Here is a 21424-nt window from a genome sequence, read left to right on the forward strand (position 1 = left end):
ACTTGTCTTGTTGCATTGGTGATTGTCAGTCATTGTCAAAATGTTGCTGATAGCAACAGATGTTTCATGTCATACCTGACTACGTAGCCATGGCAACAGTGTCATTTTGACAGCCATGGTAACAGTGTCATCCTTCATCAATGTTGAGTGTTGTAAAACTGTTCAAACATATCAAACTCCACAAGCCATTGCAAACAGCCAATATTTCATCTTTTAAATTGGTCTTTTAGAAATTTAGAGACTGATCCTTAAAGTTATCTTTTTTATGAAATGTTCAATTTTTATCGAATTTTGTAAAATAATTTTTCTTATAAATTTCCAGATGAGACAGTAGTGAGAGTAGTAGGAGGAAGTACAGTTTGTATGGTCTAGTGTAGAATAATTTTGCTTGTTGATGGAGTCGGTGAAAGTGGTTGCTGCAACTCCATCGTAGCCCTGTAGCAGTTATGTCTTACAGTAGTCATCTCACACCAACACACCATGTTCAGAGCATTGATGTATATTTTGTGAATAAAATGTGAATCTTTAACCTCAAATCTTGTTGTTATTGAAATCATCTTTTAGTATTGAACCCTAAAGTTTGGCTGATACCTTCCCTGGTTTGTCAGCACTTGTAGCGGGACTTGTGAATTGTCAATTACTGGATTGTGTTGTCAAGGCTTGACTATCCACAGCTGTCATATAGCCGAGTAAAACATTTAATATCAAACTACAAAGACATCGTTTGGTATGACTTGGCCTGGGGATCTAACCATTGACATACCTCTCCAGGCCGACGTTCTATACACTATTAGGATTGCACAGCATTATCGGTAAATCGCACTACTGTTTTCAAACAATATATATTGCAATATTTCTTCTGAGAACCAGTATATTGGGTAAAGAACATATATGAAGTTTTTGTAATTATCTTTATAGTTTAAATTAAAATCTACCCAGACTTTTATTCACAACAGATGTTTCCTTCATTATTCAATGACAAAATGCCATACTGTAATATATTGTATAAAAAAAAGAAAATAGAATGCCTGACTATGCAACCTAAATTTGAGATGGCTGTTATCAGAACCATAACATATATTTTTAGGGACTTAGAATGTAGAAAATTGGATCGACATGTTCAATTAGTGGCACATACTCTCAAACACATAAGCTTCCAATAAATTGCAATATGGGTACCTGAATTGCAATTTATTGCAATACAATTTATTTGCCAATACACAGCCCTATACATTCTACCATGGTGTGGGGCACTGATGCTCCCTGACCCCAGCTTCCAGTCATGATTCAGCAAACAAACAACAAGAAGAAGAAAGCAATGTGTAGAAAACTACATTTTTTGTTTAATGTATTTTGTCTATGTACATGATAAGAAAGATACCACCCTAAAATAACCATATCACAATAATGTAATTACAGTTTGACAATGAAATGTACGATGAGACTAAAATCCATGAATAATTGGTTTTATATGACAGCTTTACAGTCCATTCATGCACTTTGTGCTACAGTAATACATGGCACAAAGACCTACACACACTAAAGACATGACAATCGGCAAACAATTTGATTGATATTTATCAGACCAATTAGCATGATTATCCCTGAAAAGTGAGTTAGAACTTGGTTCAGGTTTGCATGTTTCTAGATGTACCAATGCAGACTGGATTTTCCAAGCTGTGAGCTTACTTTCACATACAGAGTTGTGCTAAGCTTATTATATACATGCTAATTATAGAATCACTGAATCAGCAGTTTTCAGAGCATGTAGAGACAGAAGAGAGAACAGACGAGATGTGGAGGACAAGATGAGGGACAGATAAATACACAACATGGAATATATTTACAGGTAAAACCAAACTGGGTTAAAACATGAAGAGGAATATTCTTGAGAGATGTTTCTTATGACTTATGAGCAATAACCTACTGGGTGTTGATGATACTTTGAGCTCTATCATGAGTATTTTGAATGGAAAGATTGACAATGTAGTCATTGTATTTGAATGTCTAAAACACGTCACAAACAGAACGTGTGTTTATATGTGGATGAAGAGACCCTTTGAACTTCAAGAAAATTGGGTCAACATCACAGGAATATCCGTGCCTATCCTGTTTCTTGGACACTGGTCAACACAGTGTGTAGGTGTGTGAACTCCTTCCTAAAGTAACAGTTGTGTTTGTCCATGAACTGTAGAGAGAGTTCCAACACAGAAGTATAAATATAATCAGCAGTCCCTCAACACTGCCCACTCTGTTCAGAAGAGGTAGTGATCCTTGACATCTGATGCCACACTACTGTTGGTGTCCGCCTGTAGGACACCAGGTGCTTGGTACTGACAACTCCTCACAGGGAGAGGTGTTCACTTGGCCTTCTTCTGGGCGGTACCAATGTTGCACTGGTTCACCTGCAGACAGAGACACAGAGCGTACAAGGCAATAATCAAACAGAAATAGCTGTAACTATACAGAAGGACAACTGCTTGTCTGTTCGACGAAAAATTTATCAAAATGAGTTGTTTCTCCAAAAATGTATTTCTCTCAAATAAACAACTTGTCTGAGAGTAGCTGGAGATCACCAATGGTTGGTTAGTTGGTGGGTTTCTTGTTTTACGCTGCACTCAGCAATAATCCAGCTATATGGTGGCGGTCTGTAAATAATCCAGTATGGACCAGACAATCCAGTGATCAACAGCATGAACATCGATCAACGCAATTGTCACCAATGGTATCCACATGTAATTCCTGTGCATGTCAAAGAAGTGTACCTTGAATCCAAATACCTCCACTATATACAATAACCATACACTGCATCAGATTACCGACCACAGGACAATATCACAAATTGTGCTTTCACAGCCTGGGTTTTATTTAATAATGGAATTATTTTTTTCACAAATTTGGAAAATGACACCCAAATTCAATAAAAGACAGACTCTATGAATAACAACTTCTTTTATTTCGTGAGTGCAACGTATCGGTACATTATTCTCGTACCCTTGTGAAGCAGGCACAACAGTACAAGAATAGGTACAGAAACATCACACTCATGAAACAAAAAGATGTTATCCATAGAGTTTGTTTGTATCATACTTCCCAACTTCTACAATGCAACTCGGTTAACATTTTTAGGTTTCTTCTTTGAGTAGCCATGACTCCCATTTTTCAAAGTCTATGTAAAACCCTGTAGTTGTCTCAATCTGAGCATCCCCAAAAGTAACATTAATTGTTATGAACATATTATTCCACTGTAAATGCAATAAAATTATGGAACAATCTATTTGTCTGATTCAATACATCTCGGTCACTATCTGACCAACCCTTCAATGCCAAGTCTACTTGCAAGGTAATTTCTAAACTTTGCATACGGCTAACGCCATCTGATTTTAATGAGACTACACATGAAAGGACACTGTCCCTCGCCAATCAGGGCCCCGTTTCACAAAGCTATGGTAGCGCTACGACTGTTGTACCTCCTATACTGTAACATAGACTTACGACAGTTGTAGTGCTACGATAGCTTTGTGAAACAAGGCCCTGGCTTGGATCTCGTAAAGAAAGCAACAACATAAGAAGGTCTGCTCTGCACACATGGTCTCACCTTGGTGGCAAACCGGAGAGAGTTTAACGTCTCCTGGAAACACTCCTCCTTTGGTGAGACGTTGACAAACATGAGTGTCTTACTGTTACCACCCAACGAATTCTGTAGCAGGTACGTCAGCTTGCTGTTTCGGTACGGAACATGGTTGTCCTGGAAACATCACACATATCAGTCAGTTCCACCAAATACATCACACTGCTCACATTTCAGCTATAATGTTAACCTTCGGGTGACCACACTTTATCAACCTGTATAATTATGTACCTTCCTTCCCACTCTCCTACATCAGGAGTTCCAGCTGAAGATATCTTGCCAGATATAGAAAGCTATAGTTTGCTTATTGTTTGATTTGCCTAGAGTGTTGCTGTCTGCGTACGTTTGCCATGAATAAGTTACTGGGGTTCTTGTGGAGACGGCGCACATACCTTGTTGCCCAGCGCCATGATGACGTTGCCTAGGTTACTGAGACTCTTGTTGATAGCGAGTGCCTCCTTCAGTCTTTGACCTTCAGACCCTGAGTCCTTGACCCTCTCACTGCCAGCCAGGTCCACGAGACTCAGGATACCTGGTGGAAGAATAAAGCAGATCTCTTGTGAACACTCCCAGGACAAACGTGCGCCAGCAAATTGAAGAAAAGATAATTAACATACAAAGATCATTTGTATGCCAAGAACCACTTGTCTACTCTGCTACTGCCAAAAGGCAATGCTACAAGACTATCAGCAGAGTCTCAGTGGGTCCTGCTCCTCATTGGTCGTCACTGACAACAAGCACAGATGTTGGGGTATCAAATATAGGGAGATATAATCTATGATAAATACAGATGGTAACTTGTGGCTCACCTGAACAGTTCTCCCCTGTCAACTCATTGCTGCCTCTCAACTTGAGCTGGAAGACGGAGTGACTCCGAGATGATCGCTCATTGCACTTCGTCTCTGCTACTGCACGGTTGTGGGTTGCCTTCTTCAGCAACTTGTGGATCTGAAAACAGACGTTTTGACAAGTAAAGGACTGAAGTAATTATTACAAAAGATGTTGATTACAAGGTTCAAGGTCAAACACCAGTGAGTGAGTTCTGTTTAATGCTTCATTGAACAGGCGAAGGAAACACCGCTTTGTGAAACCCATGAGCCTAGAAGGAAGTAAAATCATAGTTTTTGGCAGTCCAGTGGGTTGAAAACTGCTATAGTGAACAGTGGCACCTCCCAGCGATACATGAACCATACCCCAAGCTTCTCTATGAAAACAGACAAGGTATGTGAAGTCCCTTTCTGGCCAAAAGGAATGGATAGTTAGAAAACACAACTGAAACAAATGCACAGTTTTGTGAGAACAGTTTCTCCCAGTCTGATCAGAAACAGATTGATCTTTTAATTAGAATACCTCCAGGCACAAAGGTCATACCAGATGACCTCCCAATCAAAAAGGAAGATGCTCAGGATCCCAAACTATCCCTGATCAGAAAAATTTAATTATAACAAAAGGAAGCCCATGCACAACTCAAATATGCCTTAAGTGGTACTCCATTTTAGGTAAAGATGCAGTGAAGTTCAGAAACAACAGGTTGTATAATATCTCAACAACAATACAATGGCCTCCATTCACAAAAGCCTGTTACCAAATGGTTGATAAAGCAAGTTATCAAAATAGAGGAATGCTGCTATCCTCCTCTGCTATCCTGGGCTTAATGCTTGGTTCTCTTATTAAGGATTTAGAAGGCTGATTGGCTGATAAAAACAGAATCACCTGATGCAACCTCTGTGGAGGAATCCTCAGATATCAACACAGAGAGATATTGATTCTGAGTACATTGATTGAATGAGTTAAGTTTTACGCCGCACTCAGCAATATTACAGCTATATGGAGGCAGTTTGTAAATAATCAAGTCTGGACCAGAAAAACCAGTGATCAACAGCATGAGCATCGATTTACGCAATTGGGATGCGAGCCCGACCACCTGATCCCGTTAGTCGCCTCTTACGACAAGCATGGGTTACTGAAGATCAATTCTAACCCGGATCTTCACGGGTTGATTCTGAGTACAAGCTCTAATTTTAATGACACTGAATTTAATTAGCAAAGTTATATTGACTAACAACAACCATTTTTACAGCTTGTTTATGTTTAAAGTTTTACTTTCATCACAATTTAATACAGAAGTAAAGCTTAAATACAGACATAAGTAATACAAGGCTTGAGGTCAAAAGGAGGTGAGGTGAAATTGGGTTTAACGTCGTGCTTGAGAATATTTCGCTCATATGACGACGTGCATGCGTGTGTATGTGTATGTGCGGCTGCTTGTACTAGCCCAGACTGAAGCTGGTTTTATAGTGCTAGCCCACTGAGATACCATGCCGCAGTGAAGCAGAAATACCCCACTCAGACACATTATACTGATTCCGAGCCGACCAGGCGGTCGAGGTCAAAAGAAGTCATGGTTCTTTCAACATAATCATAAGCATGAATTTGCCCTATGTTTTCTAATTTGGATAGATGGGCATTTGCCATTGTTCCTTACTTCACAGCTCTGATGTAATAATGCCAAACATGCAGTGAAAACATTTTGATTTGATTTGAGTGTTGTTCATTAAACACCACACACTGCAATACTCCATTACATTACACCATCTGGTGTCGTAGTACTGGAGGGTAGGTTAAGACAGAGAGAGACACTGATGATGAAAAGCCTACACTTTACACAAATGTTTGAGGGCCATACCTGAGATTCTGTTCTGACGGAGATGACAGTGAGGTTGGTGACAATGGTCTCGGAGCTGCCATTCCCCGTCATCTTAATCTCATGCTTCAATTCTTCGTCACTCAGGAGATCTCGGATTGTCTCGTTATATATCTCCAACATGGAGGCATCGAACTGGTACTGGAAACAAACACAACAGAGTAAACACACTATAAACAAACACAACAGCGTAAACACAGACAACAGAGTAAACACATTGTAAACAGACACAACAGAGTAAACACTGTAAACAAAAAACAGAGTAAACGCTATAAAGACAGAATAGTAAACACACTAAACACACAGAACAGAGTGAACACACTGTAAAGACAGAATAGTAAACACACTGTAAAAACACACAACAGAGTAAACACACTGTAAAGACAGAATAGTAAACACACTGTAAAACACACAACAGAGTGAACACACTGTAAAGACAGAATAGTAAACACACTGTAAAACACACAACAGAGTAAACACAGACTGTAAACACATTGTAAACAGACACAACAGAGTAAAAACACTGTAAACAAAAACAGAATACGTAAAGACAGAATAGTAAACACACTAAAAACACACAACAGAGTGAACACACTGTAAAGACAGAATAGTAAAACACTGTAAAACACACAACAGAGTAAAACACAGAATAGTAAACACTGTAAAACACACAACAGAGTGAACACACTGTAAAGACAGAATAGTAAACACACTGTAAAAACACACAATAGTAAACACACTGTAAAAACACACAACAGAGTGAACACACTGTAAAGACAGAATAGTAAACACACTGTAAAACACACAACAGAGTGAACACACTGTAAAGACAGAATAGTAAACACACTGTAAAACACAACAGAGTGAACACACTGTAAAGACAGAATAGTAAACACACTGTAAAAACACACAACAGAGTAAACACACTGTAAAAACACACAACAGAGTGAACACACTGTAAAAAGACAGACATAGTAGTAAACACACTGTAAAACACACAACAGAGTGAACACACTGTAAAGACAGAATAGTAAACACACTGTAAAAACACACAACAGAGTAAACACACTGTAAAAACACACAACAGAGTGAACACACTGTAAAGACAGAATAGTAAACACACTGTAAAACACACAACAGAGTGAACACACTGTAAAGACAGAATAGTAAACACACTGTAAAAACACACAACAGAGTAAACACACTGTAAAACACAGAATAGTAAACACACTGTAAAGACAGAATAGTAAACACACTGTAAAAACACACAACACAGTAAACACACTGTAAAAACACAATAGTAAACACACTGTAAAAAACACACAACAGAGTAAACACACTGTAAAACACACAACAGAGTAAACACACTGTAAAGACAGAATAGTAAACACACTGTAAAACACACAACAGAGTGAACACTGTAAAAACACAGTAAACAGAGTAAACACACTGTAAAAGACAGAATAGTAAACACACTGTAAAAACACACAACAGAGTGAACACACTGTAAAGACAGAATAGTAAACACACTGTAAAACACACAACAGAGTAAACACACTGTAAAAACACACAACAGAGTGAACACATTGTAAACACAACAGAATAGTAACACACTGTAAAACACACAACAGTAAACAGAGTAAACACACACAACAGAGTAAACACAAGTTACAGCTTGTAAACACCTAGAAATACATTCCTTGTTAACATACTTGAAACTGTCAGCACGGACACTGTGGGCAAATCTTGGGAACTGAACCCAAGAACCAAGGGATGCAACTCCACAGGTGAATTGGTGCACACAACACAGTGACATGTGACACAACAGAGTAAACACACACAGAGACAGAACTATTAGTACAACACACACAAGTCCAGCTGTCTGAGTACAACACACACAAGTCCAGTTGTCAGAGTACAACACACACAAGTCCAGTTGTCAACAGAGTAAAACACACACAAGTAAACACAGTTCCAGCTTCTGGTTTACAACACACACAAGTCCAGTTGTCTGGTTACAACACACACAAGTCCAGCTGTCTGGGATACTTGGGCAACACACAAGTCCAGCTGTCTAGAGTACAACACTCACACAGGTCCATTGCAGTCCAGCTGTCTGGAGTACAACACACACAAGTCCAGCTGTCTGGAGTACAACACACACAAGTCCAGTTGTCTGGAGTACAACACACACAAGTCCAGTTGTCTAGAATACAACACACACAAGTCCAGTTGTCTGGAGTACAACACACTCAGTCTAGGTATGTATCATACTACAGCTGTATGTACCTGCCAGCCTTTCTCCTCCAAGTCCCGGGCTGTACTGAAGACTTGCTGCACTGCCCGGGGGATCATGCCCATGGTCAAGTCGTCATCTACACTGCCTCCCTCCATCGTATAGGTCTTCCCCGACCCTGTCTGGCCATATGCAAAGATGCACACATTGTAGCCATCCAGTGCACTCTGAAACAAACAAACCATTTGCATGAAGCGTACTGCAACCTACAACAAACTTCCGATACTTGTAAGGTCGGTGACTGAGATTTTGTTAATATATATAACGTTAACAGACCTGTGAATTTAAGTAGGAACTTACAAAAATAAATAAACATTTCAACAAATACCCCCCAAACTCCTACAGCCCAAAATCACCAGAGTCCTGCAATGCCCAGTTCAGCATCCCAGATAACTCCCTGTATCAGTATATTGCTGTGATACATACAGCAGTACGCTGGACTATCAGCCCAAACCAGCAGGTTTGAGTGTTGATATGCAGACTATTATCAGCTGACCTTACTTTACCCAACACAACAGACATGGAGACTAGTGACTTAGTGACTGAAGATAGGGCCAGCAAGTACTGGAGGTATTCTAAGCTGCATCCCCTGTACATCTGGGAAACTCATACGCCAACGCAGAAGGCTGTTTACAAGAAGCCCTTCAACTTAGTTACATATTATCTGTTTATATCTGTATATTTTCTGTGATAATAAGACATTTTCAACAACATAAATGCTATATTTCAGGAACCAGTATGCTTGTATTTGTAACAAGTAGCATACATAAAATAGAAAAAATACAGTTTATACTGTGAACAAGTACAATTATTTGATTTTTCTCAAGCGAATTATTGATCTCCCCTACTGTATGACAATCGACTCGCTCAAATGCAAGCCGTGAACTCGCTAAGTTTAGTCGCCGCTAACTTTATTCACGGAAATAATTGTTGATAACCACCCTACTATTCCCAATTTGGAAAAGACCTGACATGCCACATTTTATGTGGGATACATGGACAGTGGAAGTGGAAGTGGAAGGACTGGGCATTATGGCCGGGACAGAAGCGGTCAGGTTAGCACGTGTGGGCCGACATGTGTTGCCGACGTCAACACACATAGATCTGGACCCGCTTTGAATATACTGCCGCTTTTGCGCTGCTGACGGATTTTTCAGCTTTGTAGTTTCTTCACTGGGATTAGGGTCAAGAAATTCTTCTTCAAGCGATTCGCTTTTTACTTCAAAAACACCAAAGATGCTGGCGAGATAGAAATTGCCGATGTCTGACATGTTTGTTTACAAACAATAGGGTCAACGAGTTCGTTGTATTCATACGCGGTGAATCGGTCACTTTAATTAGCGGTCCTTAAACTGTCATTTAAGTACGGTTTTGATGAGCTCTCAGCCAATCAGAATCGAGTATCACACAATGTCGTGCTAGAATTGAACATCAATATTGTTATTCAAGGCCCACTTATGAATGTTTCATTCACACAAAGATAAATGCCTTGTGTTCTGTTTTTTGTACACCTACAGCTTGGATATTAATGGATAGACCTTGCACCATTGACCAGTAACAAATTGTCCAGTTTGGGCTGATAGTGTGGAAGAGGTTCTGTTCGTCACACGAGACAAACACTGGGTAGAGATGGGTGCCATGAAACAAGCATTACCTGAACCAGCTGGGCTATCTCCTCAAACACTTGTGACTGTGTGGTTTCCGGCTGGAACACTTTGTCAAACGCAAAGTCGTACTTATTCTGTCCACGCCGAGATGCTGCTAGAGAACTCTGAAACACAGTATACATGGTATAAATCTGAAAGGTAACTGTATGCACTCACATTAGTCACAAACATATCTGCCAGCATTGCTCAGGTTAAAGAGTCTCCGCAGATCTTGCAGACTGATTGGCCAACCAATATCCCCCAGCCCCCCGTATCATGCCAAGACAACAAAGGAGATATTTTATTTCTACCCCAAGACTATATATATGAGTTAATGTGTCCAAATGAAACAAACAAGTTATTGGTTCTTGTTGTGCAATGATTACATTGAGTTAGAAGACATTCTTAATTATGGCAAGGTTTATGCTAAGTATTATTCATGGAAATGAGTTAATCTATCCTTGAACTCTGTAATCTTTTGGTACAAGTAGACCTTATTTCCATATGTGTCATTTTCATGATCGAGTTTGGCACATGTTGAGCAGGTATTTCAGCTACATCATAGCGTGTCAGCCTGATGCTAGATGAAAGTCCCAAGTGTTGCATATCTTAAACACATTTAACTTTCAAGTATACTAGCCACATAAAGAAACTGTGCACACAGAAAATTCATTCAGAATTGGAATACAACACAGCAAAGACGAAATGATGTAGACACTTTATAAGTGAAGTATCGGACCACAACAACATGTCAAAAGAACATGAACAATGACGATGACGTCAGAAGTTCAAAATCGATTAGGGGTCACACGACGAAGTCACAAGGTCAATAACGGGTATGACCACCGTGTGCGTGAAGCACAGCAGTAGAGGCTACCAAATAAGCATGGAAGGCCATATTCGAGGGTTGGCGAACATGATTTCGACACCATCTTTGACGGTTGTCTCGATGACGTTGTGTCAGAATGGGTTGTATGGTAGGGCGTTGTGGTCGAATCCCATACTGACAAACGATTCCTGATGGTGTTAGGATGGATGCGGCGCAGTCCTGGAATGGTCTGGGACGTGGTCACTGCCGTCTGGAACCTGTGTCGGAGGTTCCAGAATGTGGGTGGTCGGCGACATCATTGGTGTTTCGATAACGCCTGACCAATGCAGATATCATTTTCCGATGGCATTGGAAATGTGCTGCCACCTATTGTTGGCTCATGCCTGCTCGAACCATTCCAATGGCTTCATGACGTTGAGCAGATGTCAATCTTGGCATGATGTGCATGTGACATCTCATGTGAATTTGTGAACGTTTGAATGTCCAAAGATCAAGCTTTGACAGCAATTTCTGAGTTTCACATGTTGTGTGCAGCTGCAGGTGCAGTAACACACTGCAAGTCCATAGGCCACCATCAATGACCTCACGTCGCGCCTGGCAAGTTTGATGGTCTCCAATACTTGCTGTGTTCACGCCTGTATTTATGTGTAAAGACGCTGTGTGCCTACATTTATATTTTCGGTGTGCACAGTTTCTTTATGTGGCTAGTGTACATTGTCAGGTCAACTCAGGATTTGAAAATGTTGCCAATGATATCAATGTGGACAATATCTACTGACCTCATTCAGAGAAGCATCCCCTAGTTTTTCCAGCTCCAAGACTCTCCCATCCAGGTCAGGGAAGTTCATATGGTGGATCATTCCATCATTGACAAGAGTTTCATCTCCTAGTAATGGCCGGATTCGACAGAAGACTCGGATGTTGCCCTGCAGGGAAAGGAAGGATGAAGCAAGTGAAGTGTGCGACTTTTGACAGTGTTAGTTATATACGGACATATCAGTTTTATCATGTTGTAGGAAATCCCAAACCCATACAGGTCGTCCAAGTTTAACACCTGGTACAATGTCTTGAGCTTGGCAATAGTGCTCAGTTACAGCCTGGGTGAACCTGGGAGTTTAACCTACAAACATCACATTCACGTTTACTGCAATTCTTGTGTGACACAGCATATTATTATATGACGGGTAGATTTCCGCCCTTCTGATTGGCCCACTTGGTCACATGACAGCTTTGACGCTAAGCAACGTCAACCTCGCCACGTCGCCAGAGGTTGACATCACAATCCAAGCGCCTCCCGTGGTTAAAAATAGAGTTGGGATATTCCAGCTGTGAACTCCGCATTGTGTGCGTCACGCTAGATAAGGAAGTGATAGGCAGCGCTTCGTCCCTGTGACTGTGTTGGTTTTGAGTTACGTCCCATCTGTATCAAAATGGCAGAAGACACGACACCACGAAGATTCATGACTGTGTCAGTATTCAGTACTTTTGTCATATAATAAAACACAACTCTACTTAATGCTTAGATGACTGGGATAAAGGGCTACTAGGAAGTGATTAAGTAAATGTACATAAGATTTTACTTCCATATTTCATCTATGATAATACGATGAAGCATCCAAGCAAAAGATTAGTTCATCATCAGTTACCCTTACCACAAATTCACTAATTTATAAATCTTTAGCATCATAATTTTCCAACTAGACCAGTTCCCCCTCTGCCCACCTTCAGCTCCTGCACAAGGTTGTGGAGTTTGCGACGTTCTGTTTCATGTTCTCTCTTCTGTCGGTTCTGTTCCTCAACGACCCGCTCCAGTTCTGCTATAACACTGTTTAGTCGACTATTTTCTGTGTCCTTTTCCCGACCACGAGCCTCACTCTGACTTAAACCCAGCTGAAATGCAACATTGGAGAATCTTGTGACCAAAAACATATACTCAAGACTTTGAAAGATGATACAAAATCCAATAGTGGGATGAAATGAAACATTATTTGCACGCGGTTGTTTCTATGGTTACAGCCAATCTTAAGTTTTCAAGTGTCATTGGTCTCACGAGAACACTTCAGTCAGCTGCTTCTGATGTGTACAGGAGGATCCATGGCAATACAGGTGTAACATGTGCATGCTCTTTAGTTAGGCTTGATTGGGGAATGGAAAGTTGTTAGAAGGGGTGCTGCATTTGATGTAATTGTGTCACATTCAGTTGAGTCAGTGGTGTGTGGAGTGAGGTGTAGGCGAAAGGCTGGTGAGTATGAGGGTTTGCAGACATTATCTTTTAAGTTGAACATTTTGAGTCACTTGGGATTTTTAGGTCCAATCTGAATACTTTTGACACTAAAACGAGTTCAAAACAACCTGGAATTCGACACATCTGGTTTGATAAATCCATGTATAAATTTGAAAGTTTTAATATAAATTGTATATTTATATACTTATCCTATCTCACGGTATGCACTTCTCTCTCTTGATTCAACACTGAGTGGAATGATGTAAACTTTTTCCCTAGGCCTCTCTTGTCCATCTGCCCAAGCACTCCATGCTACCCTCACTATAAGGCAGCTTCCTAGTTGTCATGCAAAGCATGCGGCATGCAACACTAGCTGCCCACGTGACTATCTCCGAATCCATCGCTTGAGATAGGATAAGTATATAAATATACAATTTATATTAAAATTTTTAAATTTAAAAAAAAATCCTATCTCACGGTATGCACTTATCCCACGGTCAGACTGCGGGATGCAGATACCCTGTGTCTTGACAGTGAGAGCAGCAGGAACTGTGTAGACTGGAAATGACCGTAGATAGCGATGCACAAGGGAGGCCTGTTACGCATGCACGCAACTCCTATACTAGTGCTGAGTTCTCTTGAACTCCCTGGCTTACTAAGCACAACGTCTCCCAGGGAGATGGGTGCTCCCGAGCAATGTAGTGTTTGGCCGCAACCTCCGAAGAAGGATGCAGCTCAGCGAGAAAGTATGTCACTTTGCCACGATTTCAAAGGTACCCCCATAAATTAAAGTCGGTTGACAATAATCGGGCCAGCCCCTGCTTCAAGAAGACCCCCACAGACACCGACCAGGGGCCGGTGAAAGAGAAGCACAACTCGGGAACTCCAAGTTTTAACGTTCAGTTCCGGAACAGCATCAAATTGACCCTCACTCCTTTGCATAAGCATAGTCAAAGGATGTGCCCGGCAACTTCGGAGTCAGAACGCAACGAAATCCACTGGAATTCGGGAGTGACACACTTCACTGACGTAATTGCTTCGAAAAGTAGAGGTCAGGAAACATGAAAAGTCGAACCCTTCCACATCGTGATACAGAATCGAGCTCCAGATACGTCCAACCACCGAGGTGGTAGTATCTCTGTGTCTTAGTATAAAAACTAAGTGATGTAGTTCTAACCCATAAGCAATCAAAACATAAGGCAGACAGCAAGTTCAGACTTATATTCAAGAAAATACAGGGAAGCAGCAACCGCGAGGGACCGTCCCCTATCTGCGTTGGTGGGCCGTAGACAGCTGTTGTGCGAGCACAAGGGGTCCAAACTGGTGCAGGCCTTGGACATCCTTGACTCAGAGGTCTCGAAGGTAGTGCAAGGAGACACCAAGTTGGATCGCCAGAAACATCCTTCCATAATGGCGTGGAGAGAGCAGTTACTATGCAGAGCCATTGTAGACGCTAACGCCCGTGTCTCATGTGGATTGGGAAGCTGTCGGGGGCTGTAACCCAGCGAAGGTGTAAGCCCGTAGGATGGTGGCTCTCATCCAGAAGGATAAAGTGGTGCGAGACACTTCCGCCCTGGATGTTAAGGACAACGGAATGAAGAGGCGCTTGCGGAGACGGCGGCGATCTTTTAGAAGCAGCAAGAAAATTCTTCAAAGCCCTAACAGGGCAAAGCTGCAGGTCTTCATTGTCATGCGGCCCAAGGATCGTGAATAACGATGAGATGGTAAAAGTACGATCGGGTTGTCCCGGGCAACTGATTCTTCGCTACAAAATCCCAACGGAGACCGAGGAAGACTTTGCCATGCTTCTTCCGTTCAAACTGTACTCTGTTAACGTCCAAAGCATGGAGTTCAGAAATCCGAGCAGCTGTAGCCAAGGCCACTAGGAAGAAGGTCTTGAAGGAGATCTTCTCAAAGTCCTTCTGAGCTTGGGGTTCATAGTCCGTCGAGGCCAAATGACGCAGCACCACAGATAAATCCCAATCAGGAGGTCTAAACCTCTTAGACTGATCGGCCAACTTGAAGAACCGGAGCAAATACTGAAGCTCAGGAACCGTGGAGACCTTAGAGCCTGTTGTGGTAGCCAGGACTGAGTTGATCGCAGCAAGGTAAGTGGCCAAAGTGGAACCCTTGAGCTTCTTAGACGACCGCAAATGCTGCAGAAACTCAGCAACAATTTGAGGCGAAGTAGAAACAGGAGATGTAATGCCTCTGGACGTGCAATATTTCTCAAATCATTTCCACTTCTCATCATAAAGTGAGCGGGTGGAAGTCCGATGAGCAGAAGTGATGGCCAATAGCCACTCTCTGTGACTACCCCTTGGCGATTAAGGACTTCTGCAGATGCGCCAAACGTGCAGAGACAGGGTGTGAAGGGATACATGACGCCGATCCGAGTGAGGGTGTAACAGTAGGTCGTCCCAATCGGGAACACAATACCCATGTGGATCACTCGCGGAGAACACTTTATTACACCGGGAGCATTTTTTCCTCTTCTTTGGCTGGTCAACCTTCCCCATGTTGTAGGCTAAGTTGAAAATGTTGAGCAAAGTAAAATGCGTCCACACTCGTGTGCGACAAGAAAGAGAATGATGATTCGGAGATAGTCACGTGGGCAGCTAGTGGTGCATGCCGCATGCTTTGCATGAGAGCTAGGAAGCTGTCTTATAATGAGGGTAGCATGCAGTGCTTGGGCAGATGGACAAGAGAGGCCTAGGGAAAAAGTTTACATCGTTCCACTCAGTGTCGAATCAAGAGAGAGAAGTGCATACCGTGAGATAGGACAAGTTTAAAAATATAGAAGGAATTCACAGGGACTAGGAGGTAAGTTTAAAACATTCAGAAATTCGAAACATCCAATGTCGACACAAGCTATAGCTAAAAGTAAGGATTTTCATCCAACTACTTTAGGAACATACTTAAAACTTCCATGAATACCAAAATGCCTTTAGAAAGTGTTCAAATTGGCTGTTAGGTGTCTGACTCTGAGAGTGTGGGTTCAAATCCTGGAAGTGACTCAACCACATAGCAATAGAACATGGGCTTTACTGTGAAAGTGTAATCCCAAATATTACATCCTTTGTCAAAGATGCCAGTCAAAACTTATCTCTGACTGAAATCAAGAGTGAAACTGGAATACCTTGGTGGCTTCAAGTTCTGCCCCAATCTTGGCCTGAGCAGACGACACCTCAGCAATGGAAGACTTGAGCCCAGAGACCTCCTTCTGGTAAGCAGAGACCTCGCCTTCTAGGTTTTCCTTCTGTCTCTGCAGAGATGACTTGCTGTAGTTGAGGTCCTCAATCTCACGCTGAAACTTGCGTTTCATGTCATCCATTTCGTCCTGTGTGGCTCTGTAACATGTAGCATCAGTAGTGTAACCACCCTGGCTGGATTCTTTTGTCATAAAACATCACTCCATCTTCTTCATAACTACCCACAAATATCTGCTTGATTGAAATACAATTTTTGTGTGTGTGTATATTAAACATTTTCAGGATTCTCTAAATTCAGGTCAGATTTTCAAAAGAATATACAGTGAGTCAAGCAATTTCATTGAAGTTAGATAATTTAAGCCGACACCTGTCATCCTGTGGAAAGGCTGTGGTATTGTTTTGCGAGGAGGTACCATATTAGAGTAATGTATGATTCAATTATAGCATCAACCATGGCTCCTACTTTTTTCAAAGTCTTGGAAGTCACGGAGTTGTGAGAAGGTACGACATGGGTAACACATATTGACTGAGGTCGTTGCTGTACCTTAGTTTGCGAATGACCTCCTGATTCTCCTTGTAGACCTCAGAAGACAGCTGCTCCTTCTCAGCGACAGTGCCACTCAGCTGCATGTTCTGTGACTCCAGCGTGTTGATTCTGTTGTTGTAGCTCTCCAGCTGGGTCTGGAGCGATGAGCTGATCTGGTCTCTATGCTGGAGCACCTGCTCCATGTCATGGAGCCGCCCCTTCAGATCCCACGCTGCCCGCTTCTTACCACCTACAACACAGAGACACACTCCATGACAGAGACAGCTTGGGACAAGGTTAGAGCTGTGAAGTGTATCAGTATAAATTAGTATTAATACATTCACAACCACAAAGCAGTGATTTGGTAGAACCCAATGTATCAAAACCTTTACCAGATTGTTTTCAAATTCATTCTTTGAGGGGATAATTGTTCCATATGTTAAGCAAATCTGACAAAATATTTTGGACGGCAATCAGTCCACATCATAGAAAATGACCCCATCCTGGATTCAAATACCACAGGTACCGCCCTCAGTAACTGCATTTTAATTTTGAACATTGTTGTCTCACAGGTTTGGGAGCATGTTTCAGTTTGTCTGTTTGATGACTATCGACTGACCTGCAGCAGCAGCCTTGGGTACTGTGGGTCCTGGAGCTGGCTTCTTGGGCGGGGCACACTTGCTTGGCGGGCCTGATATTGTGATGGACAAGTTGGCATCTGGTAATGCAAACAGAATAGGTCAGGACAAGGATACTTTTCTGGAAGCTGAGGTCATTATTGAGAATCACATATCCAGGTACTTGACTTGAAACCAGTCAACATAGGGCTGGCCCTAAATGCCCCTCATCCAGAACGTCACATGAGGAAACATGAGAAAACCGGTGTTGGAGGTGACGAACGTAACCACACCAGCAGTGTCAGGACAAACCTTGGGAAAAATCTGGCATGCCCAAACAATGAAGCACAACACAGGCCATTTCGACCCAGGATGAAATTGAGGAGTTGTCATTGTTTACAATGCTGTAAAATTGAACCCAATTTTCTAAGAAATGCGGATAGTTTGTTCAACATGAAGTATATTCATGCACATGATAATTACTTTATTATGTCATCAAATAGTTGGTTTCACGTTTTTACACTTAAAGAAATTCTCAACTATTTGTGAATGTTAGAAATTGAGGACTTCATCAATCACACAGACATACTAGATCGTGAAGTTGGTCTTGCTGGGGGACGTCTCTGTGAGGTGTTGGTGGGCCGTGTTGGCCGAGTACTGTTGAGGGAGGAAACTGACACGCTACGATTCATCTTAGCTGGAGGGGCCTCAGAACGGAACTTCTTCCCTGGGTTTGGATTGGAAACCTGTAAAACATTACACATGAATGGAATTCAGAGTTCGAACCAGTGATAGAAGCGTCCAGGTGACTTTCATAACTCCACTGAAGTATATAGCAACCAACTTCATGATGCTTACAACTACTTAAACTAATCTTGTTAAGCATCTGCTGCCTGCCTCCCTCACAGTCACAAACACAGACAACTTCTAAAAGGTTCACTAGCTTATCATGTTATTGTGATAAGAAATTGCCATTGTAAGATACTTAGATGGATTTGTGGACATATCAATTGCAAGATAACAATGCTTGGGCAATAATCTATTGTTTCTGCCTATGTTACAAGGGTCTTCATGTATCAGATGTATAGACATGCATGTTTTAAAAAAGGTGTGGAAGGAGGTACATGAACATGATCACAGTGAGTGAGTTTAGTTTTACGCCGCGCTCAGCAATATTCCAGCTATATGGCGATGGTCTGTAAATAATTGAGTCTGGACCAGACAGTCCAGTGATCAACAGCATGAGCATCGATCTGCACAACTGGGAACCGATGACATGTGTCACTGTCAACCAAGTCAGCGAGCCTGACCACCCGATCCCTGTTAGTCGCATCTTACGACAAGCAGAGTCGCCTTTTGTGGCAAGCATGGGTTGCTGAAGACCTATTCTACCCCGGATCTTCACGGGTCACATGATCACAGATACCAGTAAACCTGGTAAATATGGGAAGTACATGTCAACAACACTATATCATTGAACATGTAATCCATGTTTTGTAACTATGTGAGTATTGTCAGATAAACATGGTAAAAGATAAACATAAATCCTTACAATAGCAGAGTCTTCTTCTGAACTGCGAGATCGCTTCACACTCACAGACTGCGGGGGTTTAAGTCGGCTCCCTGGCATAGGCAACTTGCTGCCGCCAATGTTTTTCGTTGCTAATGGTTTCCGCTGAAAATACATATTGGTAACTCAAGAAGTGTTCATGGTAATTTGGATTGAACATTTTGAACTTTGACCAAGCTGACACGTCAAATATCACCAAAACAAACAGATTGATGGGTTCACCTACAGAATACCAGATACCTATCAGCCATATTGTTTAGTGTCACTTCAGCCTATCTCTAAACCTTACCCTATTCCTAACCCTAAGTAAACTTGCGTGCTTTCAAAGATGGCGGAAGGTATCCGGTATTCTGGAATCTTACCAATTGATGACCCATGGCTATCACAATTCTGATGTGACAATGGGAAGAAATTACTTAGAGAAACTGAATATGATGTTTCAGTTGGAAGGAAAGATGTATGGCAGATTTACTTCACTAATAAGTACCTTCTCCCAGTGACACATCACCTACAACAGACACTGTCCGCACGAGAAGTTGTGGTGCTGTATTCTAAAGGTGCTCCCACATTTTAAGTTAACATCATTTCTACTTGCCTTACCTTGTCATTTGACATCTGTTCTTTAATCTAGCTTTTTTTAAAAAATGCAATAAGAAGCATGTGAAAAATATCTTTGCTCCAAGTTCCACCATTTGAAAATTAATGTTAGAGGACCAAATTCTGGTAGTCTACTGTCGCTGAAGGGGTCGTTGTCGGCACAGGTACTACAGATACGTACCCCAGGTACGGTTCTGTATACAGATATGTACCCTAAACAAAGTTAAAATACAGAAACGTACCAGGTACTCTAAAAGGCGGACGAGTCCATATTCTGCTATCCAAAACCGAAACCGTATGTAGTTGTTCCCGTTCAACTGATTCCGAGTGGTATTCATGTGCATCGCGAAATATCCGTTACTGTGTATTCTCATTACTTACATAACACAATCAAATGTATCTAATACAAGAGTATGACCGTTCCAGTCAAGAATACGACACAATGGGAATGGAATCGTCCTAGGGTACGTTTCTGTATTCTCATTATGGCCACGGTACGTTTCTGTATACAGAAACGTACCTGGGGTACATATCTGTAGTACCCGTGCCGACAACGACCCCCTCAGCTCTACTGTCAAGGATTCTGGGATACTAGAAATTATTTTTGGGAACCAAATATTCTAAAGGTGATATATATTTCTAGGCTCAAAATAAGGAACTTTATTTCACTCTGCACCGTGTGAATATTGACATACTTGAACCAGACAAAACTAGCACAAATACATCAAAGCGAAAACATGGATTTATGAATTAGTATCAGTATCTAGACAAGCAGCTAGAGTATTAGATCTCTGATGACTGTCATGTGTCATTACTGCACATAACGCAGGGATTAGTTATGTTGTTAAAGGTATTAAAAGGAAGTATAATACCACTGAACATTGAGTCATTAGCGAAAATACGTTTGAAAATGAATGAAAAGATGGCCCGAAGTGATTTCACGACAGGTTGACAAGTCATCAGCTGGTCATTCCAGTTTTAGCACTGTAGCAAATGGTTTCCGAAAATATCCGCAATAATGTGTAACTTATCTATAAACAGACTTGACATTGACAAAGTCCTTTGCTAAATAAACATGATAAACGATAACATTGAACGCGGAACAACATCGGGGCTTGATGTGCATAAAACAAACTTCGGCACACTGCACAGCTGACGACGAGACAATCGCAATGGTCTTAAGGTTCTGAGTAACATATATATACGACTGCTAGTGCTCATCCTCGCACTGACTGTAAGACTGTACCTGTGTTTCCATGTTTGTTGTTTTCTTTCACGACTTACGGCTCATCAGACAAGCCTTCCTAGATTTTGAATTTCCTACCACAAGCGGCGATATAAATGAAAGGAGGACTATGATTGGCTTGTTTGACAAGAAAGACGGACGCTGATTGGTTGTTGTTACATTCACGGTAGGACCTGGTTACCTCCCTTTTGCCAACATCACGCTTAGAAAAATCTGTACGTGTGTGGCGTACAAAAAGTCAATGGTACCCTTCGAAGAAGTGTCGCCAAAAATTACGAAGGGGTGGGGCGTGAAATGAAAAATGGACAATGATTTAAAAAAATATA

The 21424-nt window shown here is 41.6% G+C and overlaps 1 protein-coding gene across 2 annotated transcripts; it reads right to left on the minus strand.

Moving 5' to 3' along the window:
- Positions 1–1316: 1316 nt before the first annotated feature.
- On the minus strand, positions 1317–21206 carry LOC124267662 (carboxy-terminal kinesin 2-like). Of its 2 annotated transcripts, XM_046702631.1 has the most exons (15): positions 21099–21206; positions 19238–19360; positions 18275–18431; positions 17688–17786; positions 17087–17318; positions 16470–16680; positions 12829–12996; positions 11886–12032; positions 10286–10402; positions 8625–8798; positions 6318–6476; positions 4441–4579; positions 4024–4163; positions 3599–3748; positions 1317–2405 (listed from the first exon to the last, which is right to left on the minus strand). In XM_046702631.1, exons 1-15 carry the CDS (start codon positions 21108–21110, stop codon positions 2361–2363), a joined length of 2073 nt encoding a protein of 690 aa, XP_046558587.1. In that variant the 5' UTR covers positions 21111–21206; the 3' UTR covers positions 1317–2360. The 2 variants fall into 2 exon arrangements, with proteins under 2 accessions (XP_046558587.1, XP_046558589.1); XM_046702633.1 differs by lacking the exon at positions 21099–21206 and having other exon boundaries at positions 19238–19372.
- Positions 21207–21424: the final 218 nt, after the last annotated feature.

The sequence above is a fragment of the Haliotis rubra genome, unplaced genomic scaffold, assembly GCF_003918875.1.
Source record: "Haliotis rubra isolate DU_JTF1 unplaced genomic scaffold, ASM391887v1 Scf133, whole genome shotgun sequence".
Taxonomy (NCBI): Eukaryota; Metazoa; Mollusca; class Gastropoda; order Lepetellida; family Haliotidae; genus Haliotis; species Haliotis rubra.

Coding starts and splice junctions, on each gene's coding strand:
- LOC124267662 (XM_046702631.1), bottom strand. Junction 6,477..8,624: donor TGGAGGAGAAAGGCTGGCAG/GTACATACAGCT, acceptor GTTTGTTTCCAG/TACCAGTTCGATGCCTCCAT. Junction 4,164..4,440: donor GACAGGGGAGAACTGTTCAG/GTGAGCCACAAG, acceptor TTCTTCCACCAG/GTATCCTGAGTCTCGTGGAC.